Genomic DNA, 16,823 nt, shown 5'->3' with positions numbered 1-16,823 from the left:
AGAAACCCAAGACGTCTCTCAAAATGGTTAAATAATACAAAGCTTCAAAATGGTTAAATAATACAAAGCTTCTACAATTTAAGACTTTATTATTGCAGGTTTCTAATAAAAGAAACTCTATAACCTCTCAACAATACACCCAAGACGTCTCTCAAAATGGTTAAATAATACAAAGCTTCTACACTTTAAGATTTTATTATTGCAGGTTTAAGTTTGTCACTTTTTGTCACTTTTTCACATCACATATGTTATCATTGTTTCAATCTGCAAGCACTGCTGGGATTTTCCCTAGTCATTACTTCACAGTTCTCACCTCTATACACACATTCCTATTACTTTCCACCATAACCATTTGTTAAAATCACATATAAATTCAAGTGATCTCCATTAACACACATTTGATTCCATAACCATTACTCTTTGTTGCATCCATATATAAGCCTTGATGGCCTCCAAACTTGGGAACAGCATTAGGAAACACACATTCAGATTTGCAAACATAGAATCCCAGATCATTTACATTCTTATTCTGTGAATCCTCAAACCCTCATTTCACAAAAAAGGGCAAATAAAGAGGCAGAAATGAAGACGAAACAAACCGTTATTGATGCAGAGTCTGCACAGGCTTGAACTCTTGCAGCTGCCTAAATTTCTCCCATGGCTTCACCCATATTTTGGCCGCATAGAGCCTGGTTTCGCCGCCGTCCATTGTCTCTACTCTGAGGTAGTACAGCAGGCCTGAGACGACCTGCTCCTGGGCTTTCACCACCATGGAAAACGAAATACTGGCATTCTGCCAAAAGCCAATAAAACCCTGACTGTCAAATGCATTACAATAATGACAGAATCTGAACCAGAAATTGTATATAAATTTACACACAGAGACCTGTTGCCTGTTGTATTCATCGACAGCAAAGCGTCCGAGGTCTTGAATCTCTTTCTTGTCTTCAAACCCCGGAATGTCGTGGATCCCTCCACTGGGAGCAGAAGCCTCCGCACTTGCGCATAGACATCCCAGTAACAGTATGTACACCGCCATTGTTGTGATGCTGTCGTAGTCTCTCTTCGCCATTGTCATCGACATTGCGGTTTGCTGCCTCTTGGAAAGTGACCTTTAAGGGAAAAGCGAGACCGACCCTTCCCGCATGCTACGTACACGTGTCTATCGGAACCTTTGGGCACGAAGGACAAAGAGATTCGACCCTATCTGCGTACGATGAAGCGAGCGAACAGGGAACAACAATTTGCTGGTACGCTTCGTTTTACTTATTAATATTTTTGGAGCTATAGTTTTATTAATGTATTTGGCAGTATATGTTAACTTTAAATTAAGTAAGTACAAATTTATTGCCCAATGGAGCTCTAGTTCCACAAATATTAATTGTCGTATGTTTTTAGTAGGAGAAATATTGATTGTCGTCGGAAATATTGATTGTGGTATGTTTTTATAGGAGAAATATTGATTGTCGTATGTTTTTGGTAGAAGTAATTACGATTTGGGATGGGCTATAACTATTTGGTAGTTAAAAAGAAACAAAAGAAATATGGTTGCTAGGGAAAATTATTTTGGCCAATGAGATTTTATGGATTTGATCTTTTTATCTTCTCTGTATGATTTGTGTAGGAAATGTAGAAGAAGAAAGAAATAAATTATTTTAACGTCCATGAGGTTAAAGATAGTCTATAGGACAAATTGCTTTTTCATATGCTTGATGTATGCGGCTCTTTTTTATGTGAAACTACACAATAAATGCTCCCAGCGTCTCAACAAACCGATTCCCAAGAGCTAGCCTGCATAACTTTCCATGGTGCCTTTGAAGGCCTCACATTCTAGAACAAATGTTTTTGTTTCCACTTTTTTGGAAGAACAAAAAATGCATACTCTTTCCTCTCACATTTTTTTTGGCATTTTCCCGCGTCGTGTTTCACAAGGGAGTTGATGAGAATTAGTCCTTAACTAAGCAGTGAGAATTTTGGCTCTCCAAGAGATATTGGCCTCTATGTATGCTTTTGGTTGATGACTATGAGTGGGATTAAACACTTCAATATAGTACTTTTTATTTCTTCCTATCTCCTTATCCCAAATACGCTTGTGGAACTTATCCATAACAAAAAAAATTATCTCTTTGCTATTTATGGGACACATGTTCAAGTGAATTGGAGATATACATTGATTTACTTCTCTTCTTTTTTTTCTTTTTAAGATTAAAGATCCAAGATCAAGCTTTAAGTTGATAACATTTTATTAGTGGACACATCATTCTTCTATCCAACATTAGTAGTGAGCCAGACCTAAGCTCAACTTAACTTAAAAAGAAAAAAGAAAAAGAAAAAAATTGAAATATAAAATATCTATGGAGTTTTAACATTAAGTCATTGATACAAGATTTGTAATGTTAATTTGTATTTTTAACCATTAAATTTTTTCAGTAAAAATGAATTAACTCATCTTTAAAAGATTATTTGAGAATTTGTTTTGCTTCTACCTGGTGTGTTTGAATGAGCGTACAAATTAACTAACCTTTAGAATATTATTTTAGAACGTTTTTGTTTCATTCTTGTGTGTTTGATTAACACTAAAATTATTAATATTTTTTTTAATTTTAATGAATAGGGAAAATATGTGATAAAAGGGGAATTAAATTTAAATAGAAAGAATAACAATTTCTTTGTTTAATTATTTAGAGTAGAATTAATTTATATAAAAGGTTTTTATTTTATAGTTTTGGACAATATTTTTATTAAATTTGTTTATGTAGTTAGTATATCTAAATAATTGTTGGTATAGAATTAGCTAAATGTTAACAACATTTTTTAAAATTATGATTGAATAAATGAGTGGAGTAATTTGGGTGAGGCTTTGAATCAAACCTACTACTACCACTATAAGAACACGAGTATATCTAACAACTCACAAGCCAGAAAAGTCTAAAACCTCGCAAGGGAGCTCTATCTCAAGGATCACCTACTCTTAGAGCCTTATCAAGGCTAGCCAACATATCTCTTATAAAAATTAACACCAAATAGAAAAAATAACAAAAAAACTATCCTAACCACTTGATATAAACCAATAAATAAATACTTAACATTATTAATAATAACCATTATAAATTTATTTCAAAAATATGTCTTTTATAACCCCCTTTCTTTTAAGTAATATTGAAACAAAAGATGACTCAACTATAATTCACAATGACCATAGGTATATCGCAATTTAAACATGTGAGATCCAACGTTTTATTAAAATCATACTTTTAACTAGTTATTATGTTGGCATGTATTAGGCCTTTGATTTGATGTTGACCACCTATTATTTTGGTCAAACTAGGCAAATAATTTTCAATTTAAGTGAAACTTTAGAAGAAAAAAATATATTTATTACAGTTTTTTTATTAGTATTTATCTATAATATTATTGGTTGTAATTTTGAAAATCTTATTAGAGCATGCCTCGTAAATCGTGGTATTATGGTAATAGTTAAAGTTTAATACGAGTCTAATGGTTGCACAAATGCACATTTCATTAAATTGATAGTCACATTTGCATTTCACTCAAATAAATATCCACAATACGATTTAAATCATCTAGTCGTAAAGCAAGTACTACTCCTATGATTTCATAGAAAACATGCATTAACAAGCCTGCATACACGTACAGTGATGTGTGGTTTAACGGTAAGTCTACTTGGGCGAAGCAAGTACAACTTTTATGACTTCATAGAAAACACGCGTTAACAAGCCTGCATACGCGTACAGTGATGTGTGGTTTAACAGTAAGTCTACTTGGGCGAAGCTCAAGAGACCGCAATTCAAATCTCATGGAGTACAATGTCCTGTTGTGGTGGTTGCTTTCCCCATGATCGCCTTAACGACTATGTGAGTCTCGGATCTTGCCAAAATCATAGGATCTTAGTATATTAGACTTGCAGGTAGTTGGATGTACTCCTAGTGTTATAGAGGCTGCTATAAGGATTGATTCTAGATCTCCCATAGATTAGGCCTAATAGTTACCGATTCACCATGTGTTAAAAAAAAAAAAAAAACAAACAAACAAACAAACAAACCTACATACGCAATGTTCTGAATTAATATAATAAAGACCCACCTAAAGAGAACACATGCTACACTTGCTTCACTTAAAAAACGGAATGGCACAACCATATTCTTAGCGAGCATTAGTCGATACCTAAGCCAATCTTATAGAGACCTACCTATTTACGATTTTGGATCCAACAACACGCCAACATTTTTCCCCTTGCATGTGTGAATTTCTAAAGTAAGGAAGGGCACAAAGAATATATCCTTGAGCACGAAGGGAATATTGATTGATTTATTGGCTCTACCCATACCGAAAGGATCTCTATGGATTCCACTTTTATCTACTATGCATGTTCTTCTTTTTACTACTACAATCTACTTTCTCTTGAATTTTAAGTGTGGGAGTCTACCATAAATTGGCTTCCAACTACTTTAAGCTAAAAAAAAATCATTCAATTGACTTCCAACTACTTTCCGCTCAAAAAAAAATCATTGAAAAAAAAAAATTATCAATATAAAAATTAATTTTTAAGACTTAAAATTAATTTTTCAATCAAATTGTTTTCCTATAGATGCTTAGTTCAATGAGGAATGTAAAATGGCAAGGAGAACCTTCAAAAATATAGATAAAGAGAAGATGAATGTAAATTTATATAAGCGGATACTAAAAAGGAAAAAAGATGAGTTCATGCAAACAAGGCAAGAAGAGTTAATATATCTAGGCAAGAATAACTCAAAGCTTTTATGGCAGGAATTTCAACAAGGGAAGAAGCAAATCGAAAATAATATTACAGTCAATCAATGGTTTGAATATGCAAGAGAACTCTATGAGAAATAATTAGAGGCTGAGCCTCCCCCTAGGATCAACACAACTACAAAGCTCTTCATGTTACAAGAGGTGGAGATTGGAACTAAGCAATCAGGAAAGGCAAAGGGCTTGGTTGAACTTCAAGCAGATTATCTAAAATGGGGAATGCACACTCTTGCACCGCACATCATGGAAATATCCAACAACATCATTCAGCAAGGATTCCCAAGAGACTAGACAATTAGTCTAGCAATGCCCCTTTTTAAAAGTGGAGACATTAATAATCCTTCAAATTATAGAATCATTATGATCAATCATTTGTTTACAAATATTTTCGGCAACATGGTAGAAAAGAGAATCAGTAAGTGGGCAAAAGTAAAAGAAAAGAGGGAAAAAGGACAAGCGGATTTTAGGTCGAAGCATCCTACAGTGAATCATGGTATCACGTTGAGACACATTATTGAAAAGGTTTGGGGGGACAAAGAAGAAGAATTTTGTTGCTTTGTTGACTTCATAAAGGCATTTGACACAATCCTAGAGATAAGTTGTGGCATAGAATGGAAGAACTTGAAATTCATTTGTATTATAGAGTCGTTGTCCATAGACTTTATGAAGAGTTGAAAGTCAAAATTATAACCTCAGTGGGTATTTCAGAAAGCTTTAGAAGTGATATTGGAGTCAAGCAAGGTTTCCCTCTATCCCCTACTCTTTTTGGATTATATATTGATAAACTGGAAGAGTGGCTAAATCTGCAAGGTGGAGATGTTGTTGGGGGAGTTTGTGATAAAGCTTCTTTTATATATTGTTGATCTTGTATTGATTTCTAAATCTGCCAATGGATTGCAGATGCACCTATATGCCCGTGAGCATTTTTGTAGAGCAGTGGGGATGCAAGTCAATACTAGCAAGACCAAAATAATGATTTTCTCTAATAAAATGAAGCAAAGACAGCATATGTTCTTCTTTGAAGGGAAAATTCTTGAAGAACTAAATGAGTACAAGTACCTTGGGATTGATTTCAACAACAAACTTAATTGGGAGGACTACAAAACGAAGAGAATTTTAGGAGGGTGGAAAGCATTATATGCTCTTCAAAATAGATGTAGAGAGGCAGATTTATGGGATTGGAAAACAATTAAAGTGCTTTTTGGACTCCTATTTTGTCCAGTGATGCTATATGGGTGTGAATTGTGGGCTAGCAGCACCCCCATCTCAAAATGGAAACAAATTGAGAAAATCCCAAAACGCTTGATCATGAGCAAGTTCAAAAATAAAAAGTTTGATACTTTATGAGATAATGTTGAGTGAAACAGGAGCAACTCTCATCGAAGCAATTGTTATGGTGCGACTCATAAGATATCTAAAAATAATTGAGCAAATGAGAGTAGGTAGATGACCTAATGTTATCGTCAATGAAGACATGAGTGAAAGATAGAAAACATGATGAGATAAAACTACACATGGATGCAAAAACGGAATATCTACCTCAATGTCTGTCCCACAACTAGCAAGGAGCTAAAGATTTTTTTATGGAGGTTTCATAAACGGGTATGGGGAAAAGAGTTGGGTAGAAAGAAGAAGTACTAAATTGAGGAATTCAACCCTACATGTGATCTCCAACAAAAAGAGTGTTTGAAATAATACTGAGAGGGGGGTGAATTAGTATTATCAAATTCTTTTCAATATATCTTCCAAGTTTATTCTTCAGATATTGATCATTAATTTGTATGTCAGTACCATATAATAATGAGCAAGAACAAGAAAAACAGAAAGTCACACCAATGAACACCAGATATAAGGTGGAAACCCAATGTGGGTGAAAACCACCTACTGCAATATGTCTCTATCTTCTTTCAATTAGAAATTTCTTTTACAATGATTTTGTACTGGTGCAGACCTTTACCAGTACGCAAGCTGCAACCTGCTGAGAGCTACAACCCTCTCTCGTTTTCCAGTCTCTCCTGGAAGGGAGCTACAACCCCCTTAGCTCTTGTACCAGCTGATCTACTAGTACGTAGGTGCTGACCTACTTCTTTGCTTCCAAGGACCACGTTTCATTAATTTTCAGACTGGATCCATGAACATCAAATAATCATCAAGTACATGTGAATCAACCAATCTCCTTTTTCAATCAACTAATGAATCAATCCAATAACTTCTCAGAATGCAGTAACCAGAACAACAATACCAGTAATCTAAACCCAGAACTCTTCAGCAATAGATAAAAGGCAGTCAACAAATATTTCAAGGAAAGTCCGCAATTTCACTAATAGAAACCTGCAAATACCCGCAGCTCTTCTGTGTCTAAATTGCGTAGATCCGCACCTGATCCTTCTTCTGCTCTGCATACCTCTGCACCTACTCCTTCTGTTGTGCTGCGTACCTCTGCGCAGATCCGCACCTGCGTTGTCTGCCAAACAACGTACCTCCGCACCTGGTCCTTCTGTTCCTCTGCGTACCTCCGCATTGTGCCTTCTGTTGCGCTGCGTACCTCTGCACTAGTGCCTTCTGCTGAGCTGCGTACCTTCGCGCCTGCACTGTGGATCGCTTGCGGACCTCCGAATAGAGCCAATTTATCAGTCCTCCAATGTGCCACAGACTGTCAGATCCACAGATCTGATCATGCACCAATGAGATCACGATAAATCCGCCTTACAATTTACAGTATTCACCTTGATTTAGATCTAGCGTTATCAAACCGATCACCCAAAATTTCAGATCTTAAGATATTCAATATTCAAAAGTGTCTAGCCAAATGATCTCCTTTCCTTTTTATAGGCAAGCCCATACTCAAACCAAGGGTCAAAACCATAGAGAACCGATACAAGGGACCCAAAACCGGGGTTTAATAATTTAGATGCTATACCACTGACCAAAACCATAGGATCATATACGTCGGACTAAATACCACGGACCATTCATAAGAATTCCCACGTGTGCGCGCTTCTCTGCATTGAAGTGAGTGAAATTGAGGTCTGCACCTTTTGAACAGAGTACCTGCGGGTATGTCCGCACTTCTTGGTCGGGGTACCTGCGGGTCCGCAGCTTTTCTTAGGTTCACCTGCGGGTATCTCATTTTCTATGATTTTGAGAGCCTCAACAGAGATCTACCTCTTGAGTGAGTTGCCATCAAGTACAACACCTGTGCCATAGCGCCAAACCTGAATCATAATGCCAACAAAGAGTACATTGGAGCTAACATTCTGTGGAGGCCAAAGGCTCTTATTGCTCAATTAAGAACCAACTCGCATCAACTTCGGTGTGAAACAAGACAATGGAAAAGGCCTAAAAAAGATTGGGAAGAACAGGTGTGTACATTTTGCACGTCTAGGGCAATAAAATTGGAAAAGCATTTCATTTTGGACTGTGATGCATTCAAAGACATCAGAGAAAGTTATGAGAATATGTTAGCATCGATTTCTTGGCATTGTCTTCTCACCGAGGGGATTGTTGGAAGGTTGGGCCAGCTCATCATCACTTTGAATAAGAAAAGGATTGAATTGCAAAAGGCGAAAAACATGGAACTGATGGTCCCATAGACTATTTATAGTCTCGTGGACATTAAAATATCATTTCATTTATTTCATTATATATTTCGTACATGACCATTAAAGATTTTTTCTAATCATCCATTGATTCAAATTTATTAAAATTTGTTTAACTCTAAAGCTTTGATGATAATTTGGTTTTTCACATTTTTAATTCAAAAAAATACATTAAGTAAGGATTATCAATGTGGAAGATATAATTGGACACTTGAATTACTTTTAGTGAAGTAAATTTCCTTAAAAATACCATCACAAATTTTAGGAAACCATCACAAAAGCTAATACAAAAGTTTAATCCATTAAATAAAATTATTCATATTATCTAAATTGGCGTGATTCTAAACCTTAATAATAACTTGAAATTAATATTTTTACTTTAATTTAATTACATTTAAATTAAGTTGCAGGGACTAGATACTATGTAACCCTTGTTTATATATTTATATATATATATGTTTAGTTATAAATTTCATACTCAATATATTAATTTAATTTACGTTTTAAAAAAATATATATCATTTGAAAATTTATTTTACTTATAATTTTATTTTTTTTAAATCTATAATTTTAGTTTATTTATTTAGAAATGTGTAATTTAACTTTTTATATATTTTGGTATTTTTGGACATATTTTTCAAGTATTTTTATGTGAAATTCAACAAAGGTGGGACTTCCATATTAAAGATGTCTTGTCTACATAGTCTAAAAGCTTCTAGGGTTTTCCAAGGCATTGAATTTTGTATATATTCAAAAATGTTATCTAACTAACCAAAAATTACAATATTGGGAAGAATTGCATTGCTTCCGCAAAAAAACAAAATGCAGATTAATTAGACAACATCATTTAGAATTCATCACTTCTGACTCATATTAGTTGCATTTCATTCAATTTGGTTGAAAAATAATAATCTACTTCCCAATTCAAATTTTTTAATCATGTGTCTTTTTATTTTTGCAACGAATAACTTCGTAACTTTTACTTTCTTTTTTTTTTTTTTTAATGTTTTGGTCTTTTCTAGCCATATTTGTTTGGTTAATTTTATCTAAAATTCAACAAAGGTTTGTTCTTAACATATTTTCAAGTCAAGTTTACCAAAATTTAACATAAAATTATCGGAATCACAAATTCAAGTTGTGAAATCTACAAAATCCAAATACTCAAAAAAAAAATATATATCTATTAATAAATTCAAATATTCATTTTAAACCATAATCTTAAAAAACAAAAATTTATTTTTAAATTCTAACTCAATAAAACCCAAAAACATAAGAAGAATTAATACCCAACTTCCTTAAAAAAAAATAAAAAAATATTATATATATCAATATATATATATATATAAAGAAAGATAAATGGATTAAACCTCCAACATCATTGTACCAATATCAATATGACATTCCTGAAGTTCATCATTGTACCGATCTCTGACACTCCTAAAATTCATCATTGTACCGATCTCTGAGACCCCTGAAATTCATCATTGTACCAATATCAGTATGACAACCTTACGGTATGAAGTTCAAATACTTCACTTCCTTCTTTAAAACCAAACTTGAATACTTTATTTAATTAATTTTGTATTCATTCATTTTTTAATAGGAGAAACTTTTACCTTTCAAAAATTATATCATAAAATAGTATATTAAAAGTCCAATAATTCTGCATCATAAAACCGTATATTCGAAGTCCAAATTGTGTAGGATAATTTTCATGGTTTCCACACAATTTTATTACTAAAAAATTATCTAATTACCAATGTATTTTATTTTAAGTGTATAGTTATATAAATATAGTAAATGATTTCAATAAAATTAAAAAAAATAATAATAATTAAAAGAATATTTTTTTCAAAATATAGGAAATGAAGTTAATAATGTAAAAATTTTAAATTGTTTAATAAAAATAAAAATATATTCTTTTATTTTAAATAATAATTAATTAATTTTTTCATGGGGTGTTCATGTCGAAATACAAGTGCATGAAAGGCCATTGGGCTTGTTCCTCCTCCAAGTCCGTATTAACTCCACTATCTTGGCATTCATTCCTCCTATGTGATAGATTTCCCTCATACAATCTGTGGTTAAATTCAGAGTCTAGCAAGCAGTCTATTTCAGTCTGGCAGTCTAGGCAGTGAATTTGGGTTGAAAGGCAAGTGGAAGTGTCTGGATCTGGGTCTATGGTGCCTCACTGGAGTTTCGACCTTGGGTGAGGAGTGTAGAACACAACTGCAGTTTTCGACTATGGGTTGGGATATGTCTCCTGGTCTGCCCTTAGGATCCAAGCACCCAGATAGTCGCGGTTTGGTGTTGTTTCCATGCCTTCATTGGCTATAAGCCCTCTTCACTCCTATGGTAGCTTTTGGCTCCACTCCCATTTGTAAAGACTCTTGTTGGTCTTCATAGGTGTGTGGGTATTATTTTGGTTTCTAGTAAATTGTGTTATGGGTTTGGGTCTCCTCTGCCTGAAGATAACAATAGTCTCTTCTTCTATAATTAGGGTTGCCTTTTCTGTTTGCGTCAAGCTTTAGGGTTGTATTTGAAGACTACTCTGCGTCGTTACCCGGTCTGGGTAAACTCTTGCCCATCTCGTCCCTATGGTTGTGGTGTCGGTTTGGTGGTTCATACATGTGTGTGGCAATGGGTTCGTGATATTGGGCATATTTGTGTTTTATGCAGGTTCACTCCAGATCTCTCTGTGGGCTCCCCTTATAGCGGATTGTCAACCAATGTTACTTGCAGCATGCCACGACAATAGGGTTGTCCTCACTGCGAGAAGGGTTGACATGCCTATGCCTAGGCTAGGCGTCCTGAGCCAAGTCAACATTCATCCTCTGCCAACTCAACTAGCCAGGAAACAAAGGACACTGAGGCAATTTCTCTAGCTAATTCGCCAGGAATCCATGGAATCCGTTGCAGAGTAGTTGCGACATATGTAATGTGACATCAACATTCTCAAAGACCACATGTATGAAGATCATAATGAAATTGTAGCCTATTTTGTTGATATTCAATATAGTCAAAATGCAATTCTGGAGCAGTTGGACAAGCTCTAGCACAATCAACGCCACACAAATGACCAACTCCGCAGCTTGGAAGCACGAGTGGAATATATTGACTTCCATATTCATGATCGTGTTGGTTACTTTGCAACTCCCCCTGTAATGCCCCTCCATCCCCCTCCTCAATATGATGCTACCAGTTCAGGTCTCTTTTTGTGTCACTCCTAGTATGCTAAGGCCACAACGCCCTCCGAAAATAATGTATGCAAACTATCTTTCCTGGTATTCTCCAGCCCCCAATCTCAAAAAGTTTGGTCGAAATGAGAGAGCAGAGACTGTTGAGATCATTTTTGTATGTTATGCTATTTTGAAAATCTAATGAAAGCCATTTTGAACACAAAAAAAATAAATTAAAAATAATAATAATAATAATAATTAATTAATTGATTTTATTCTTATAATACATTAATAACTAAATATAATAATTATTATTATAATATGATGATATCATCTATATATCAATATAAACATAACTAGCAATTGTCCTTAAAGGTGAAAAGACACACCAAAGGAATAGAAGATTTGGAAGATCATATCGCCACAAAAAAAGGCCAATCTTGAATGCATGTGCATAAAGTTTACCAAAGTCTCCAATGCAAGTGTCACAAGTTGTGCCCACTACTCACAACCAATGCATGAGCACAAAGTATTGACAGACCTTGCCCCAAGTGTGTCATGGCCAACATTTTGTCTTTTGTCTGCCACATGGCACTGTCAATCCCTGATTTCCGCTAGGGCGCAAGATTAATCTTTGGCGAGGTCCTAGAGCCCAGTGAATCGTTCCCTACACTACACAATGGGTCCTCCTCTGAGATTCCACTAGTCAATTCGCCACTACTTCAGGGTTCTAACCCAGAATCCTGGAATCGAAGGGGAGGTCTACGATTACTTTGATTCCGTTAGGAATGCACATGCCAATGGTATTAAGGTTGTCATGTCCACATTTGTTGGATTTGACAATATCGAAGTCTCAAGGGAAGTTTAGAGCACATATGACTAATAGATCTGCTTAGAGGTTTGGAGTTTCAACGGCATTTGGAGGGCCACATTCCTCTTTCATGGATACTTCGCAAGAGTATAAGAGAATCATGCTCGGGAGATTATAGGAGTGAGTGTGGATTCAAAAGATAAGTCGGTTCTTTGGATCTGGTGTGTGAGACTGCTTCTGGACTTCCTTCTTTGAGCATTCTCTGAAAGCTCTGCGTTGAATAGGTTAGAGTTACTAGCAGTCAAGCTGACATCTTGCAATGTTCAGAGTGCCAAGAGTTCTTGGTGGTGATCTTGACGTATTGCAATGTTCAAATGTCATGTGGTAAAAATGGTTTGATGGAAGAATACGAAAATGGATAGATCTTTTTGGTTGAGATAAATTGTACGTGTCCAACCCAACCTCGTAAAGAGATACCTTCAATATAATTATTTTATTTTATTTTTTGAATATATTTTTTCCCTATACATTTAATTTTAAAAATCTTAAAATATTATAAAATTATTATAATATATATATAATAGAATTAATTAGATAAATCATTAATTAGTGATAGATATGTCAATAATAAATAATACAGATGTCAATAACAAATAATACATTTTTGTCATCTGAACTGTCAACATTTCGAATGGTTACTCTAACTCATTTCTTCCTCAATTCTTTTTGTCCAAGTTTGGCGCTAGTCCATGGCCTCTAAATTTAGCGGGGGAGCTAGAAGATCTCAAATAAAGACGGATAAGAATACACGAGGCCTAGCAACTTGACAGGTTTGAAGGTTGTTCGATGAACACGTTTCAGTCTCTAGGTACAATTTTAACAAGCTACGTGTTTTTTCTAAGTTCCCTCATCAAATTATTCTTCTACAAGCTTTTGAATATTGCTTAATATCTACAAGATTTTGAATATTGCTTAGTACTATATACAGTTTTTTATTGTTCCATAGCAGTTGTGATTAGCGACGAAGTTGTTTGTGTGGAGGCTGCATGTTCTGCGTTGTGCAAACCAAGTCGGTTGAACAAAAGGAGTAGCAGCGAATTCACTCATGTCTGGTTCTTTTAAGGCATGTGAATCACTGGCCCATGGATTCTTGTGCTCATCCTTCCGGATTTCTTTCTCAATTTTGTTGAATTCGGCTGGAAATTATTCGGAGATTGAGATCTCTCATGTGTGATTCCGGCTTCGTTGGATAGGTATGATTTTTCCTATTATCTTTTGATTTTTTTCCTGCCTTCTAAGTGTCAAATTTTATGTTTATTTTACCGGTAATATGCCCTTGGAGCATTAATTTTGTTGAATTCGACTTGAAATTATCTGGAGATTGAGCTCTCTCATGTCCGATTCCGGCTTCGCTGGATTAGGTATGATTTTTCCTGTTATCTTTTTGTCTTGTTTCAAAGATCAGGCAATTTTAGAGTTCTTTCTAGCCGGTCTGGCTAAATTTGTTTGTTTTATGACCATATCTTGTAAGTTAGATCAAAATTGTTTAATAATTCCCCATATCCAGCACACTGTAAATTTTCATCAGTATTAAAAAGAGTATAGGTATTCAACAATTTATGTTCGAAATATCATGCATCTTCGCATAGGTTCAACAATTCTCGTTCAAAATATCATGCATGGTCAATTTTGTAATTTATTCGTCTCGGTTATTTCAGATTCTGCGAATTTTGTTCAAAACTTCATAGCATTTTAGCATGTTAAGTGAATCTGTCAATTTCGTTCAATTCTTTAAAACACTTTGTCATGTAAAGTGTCTTTGGAATTTTTTTTTCGTGTTGAAAAACAAAGTGTCTTTGGAATTTTTCCTTGCCTTTCGGAGTGTCAAATTTTATGGTTTTTTTACCGGTGATCTGCCCTTGGAGCATTAAAATTTAACGGTTTACGAAGGCTTTAGGTTGAATTCAAAGAAAATTGACCTATCATGTTCTTGCAACAGCAATGTCATGAGAGGAATTCAGTTGGAAGCCTGTAAATGGGAGGGTGGTCGGTTCGTTGAGTTGGCTGTCAGTACTACTCTAGAATGCTTGGTCATTTATTGTTGCCCATGCGCTTTGGTAAAGTTGGCTGCGGCAATATAAATAAATAAATAAAAGAAGCAGTGGTCTTAAAGTCATGGAAATTCCGGCTATATTTTGAGAAAATTTCTAAGGGATTTTTGTAAATTCAAGTTACAGCTGTTAAAACTTTAAAATTCTGTGTAAGCTTTTTTTAAATGTGTTTGGCCACAAAGTTTGGTAAAAAAATGCCATATGTTTGAAAATTGTTGGATGAAAGATGATGAAAATGAAACTTCTTTAAAAATTGTTGGATGAAAGATAAAGAAATGAAACTTTAGGATTAGCTAGAATGAACAATGTTTACTCAACCCAATTTTACAAAAAAAACATTTTCGATATAATTAATTATTTTTATTCTTATAATATTTTTTATTTTTTTTTCTTGGGGAGAAAATGTCGTAATTTCCATTAATTTGTGAAAATTGCACGCTGTAAATGCCATAGGCATATGCAAGTACCGTAGTCAACTATGAAGAGTTTGTAATAAAATCACAACTGTAAATTTCTACAAAATGACCCTATGTTGGGTATGCTAATTGTTGCTGATCATATACACAATAATTACATATTTCAAAATTACACCATTGAGTTTGTAATAAAACCCCAACTGTAAATTTCTACAAAATGACCCTGTGTTGGGTATACTAATGGTTGCTACAAAATGACCCTGTGTTGGGTATACTAATGGTTGCTGATCATATACAAAATAATTACATATTTCAAAATTACACCATTGGTGATTTCTGTTTTGTTGCCAAAAAGAGATATAAACAAAAAAGATAGATTGTTGAAATTAGGGCATGTCTGCGCTCTGTAGTCCCTGTTCCATATATGGTATGTGGAAAAAGCGATAGGTTCGCTCAAGTAAGTGCTTTGTAATCATTCATTCTCCTCGAGGACGATGTGTTGCCTCTTTCGATAACTTGTCTGCACCTTGATTACGCTCCTTGTAAATACGAGTGCATGAGACATGATCAAAATGTGTTTTGAGAAAAATAATATCATCCAAAATAGTTTTGAGAGTATATGCATGGCATGATGTTGTGTTGTTGAACCAGTTTATGACTATTTTGGAGTCTCCAAATATTTGTATGTGTCTGCATTGTTTTTGTATTGCAAAGTATAAGAGGTGTCGGAGTGAAAGCAACTCTGCATAATTATTTGTGCCCTCTCCCAACCCCATGCAAATGTGAAAGAAATATAAATCAGACAGAAGAAGGATAATGCCTCCACCACATCCCTATGCTTGTGCTGCACCATCGAAGTAGGCCCAGGGGTGTTCTTTGTCTATCAGTACTTGTGTGATGTTCTGGGACCTAAATGCTTGTTCCTCTGCTGAGATTTCCCCATAGCTCATACATATTTTTAGAGGAATCAATGACCATATTATATTTCGGCCCCTAAATGTAATGTTGTTCCGGCATATCCATATGTGCCAGCAGACCAAAAGTGGCAGGTTCCGAGCTCTCGTCTCTGATGATGTTTTTCATCATCTATCCCAGGGATTTGGGATATCGTTGCCACTCCAGGAAAGTGTGATTCTTAGTGTATGCAGGACTTGAGTCCAGATGTGTTGGGTTGTGGTACATGAGAGGAATAAATGGTGGTTCGATTCCTCCTCTGCATGGCATAATATACACCAAGTCGGGCCTAGAAATGCTCGTTTCCTAAGGTTTGTTCTTGTAGGTGTTTTTTCCATTAAAATTTTCCACATCAGTAATTTGGTGCGAGGAGGGGCTTTTAACTTCCATAGATGACTCCACCAACTCTTCAATCTATCCGGCTTGTGGCCATCATGTATGATTTCATACCCTTCCTTGGGGGAGTAGTGACCTTTCTTTGAATACCCTCAGATCGATTCATCCTCCTCATCTCTAAGGCGCACATGGGATTCTATTAATGTCTGCAAATAATTTCTCCATTGTCTTTGCCATTGATCTAGAATGTCCCATGCCTCCCCTGTTTGCCATGCTTGTTGATATATGGTAGTTTTGCGAGGGTCCCCAAGATGAGTGTAGTGTACTCCATTGAGGTTTAGCAGGTCAATCAAATCCGGTGGAAGCTAATAGGAATTTCCATTGCCTATCCATGGATCGATCCCAATCCGGACAGACTCACCATTTCCAATCCTCCAGATGAGGCCCCTTTTAATGATGGGAAGAGTGTTTATTACAGCCCTCCAGATTACTGATAGACCCTTCCTGTTTCAAGAGGGTTGTCTTAGCTAGTCCAAGGCAGTGCTCAGCGAAATGTATTTGTGGGTGACCACCTCCGTCCAAAGGCTCTTGTGCTTCAGGAGAAGCCAGCCAAGCTTTGCTGCCAA

At 35.3% G+C, this 16,823-nt stretch overlaps 1 protein-coding gene and 1 pseudogene across 1 annotated transcript; one reads left to right on the top strand and one right to left on the bottom strand.

Moving 5' to 3' along the window:
- Nucleotides 1-368: 368 nt before the first annotated feature.
- On the bottom strand, nucleotides 369-1,100 carry LOC149150263 (cysteine proteinase inhibitor A-like). Its single transcript, XM_089439642.1, has 2 exons — nucleotides 887-1,100; nucleotides 369-793 (listed from the first exon to the last, which is right to left on the bottom strand). The coding sequence occupies exons 1-2, from the start codon at nucleotides 1,082-1,084 to the stop codon at nucleotides 602-604; spliced, it is 390 nt and encodes a 129-aa protein (XP_089295768.1). The 5' UTR covers nucleotides 1,085-1,100; the 3' UTR covers nucleotides 369-601.
- A 12,673-nt stretch (nucleotides 1,101-13,773) lies between these two features.
- LOC149150262 (uncharacterized) lies at nucleotides 13,774-14,521 on the top strand (annotated as a pseudogene).
- The last annotated feature ends 2,302 nt before the right edge of the window (nucleotides 14,522-16,823 follow it).

This window comes from Pinus tabuliformis, chromosome 9 (assembly GCF_031772625.1).
Source record: "Pinus tabuliformis cultivar Carrire ecotype Pingquan chromosome 9, CPIR1, whole genome shotgun sequence".
Classification (NCBI taxonomy): domain Eukaryota; kingdom Viridiplantae; phylum Streptophyta; class Pinopsida; order Pinales; family Pinaceae; genus Pinus; species Pinus tabuliformis.
This window is presented reverse-complemented; position numbering and strand designations above follow the sequence as displayed.

Bases quoted from the DNA above. Each gene is read 5' to 3' on its own strand.
- LOC149150263 (XM_089439642.1), bottom strand. From the start codon at position 1,084: ATGTCGATGACAATGGCGAAGAGAGACTACGACAGCATCACAACAATG. The intron at 794-886 runs GTCTCTGTGTGT...GGCTTTTGGCAG, and splicing joins ATGAATACAACAGGCAACAG to AATGCCAGTATTTCGTTTTC.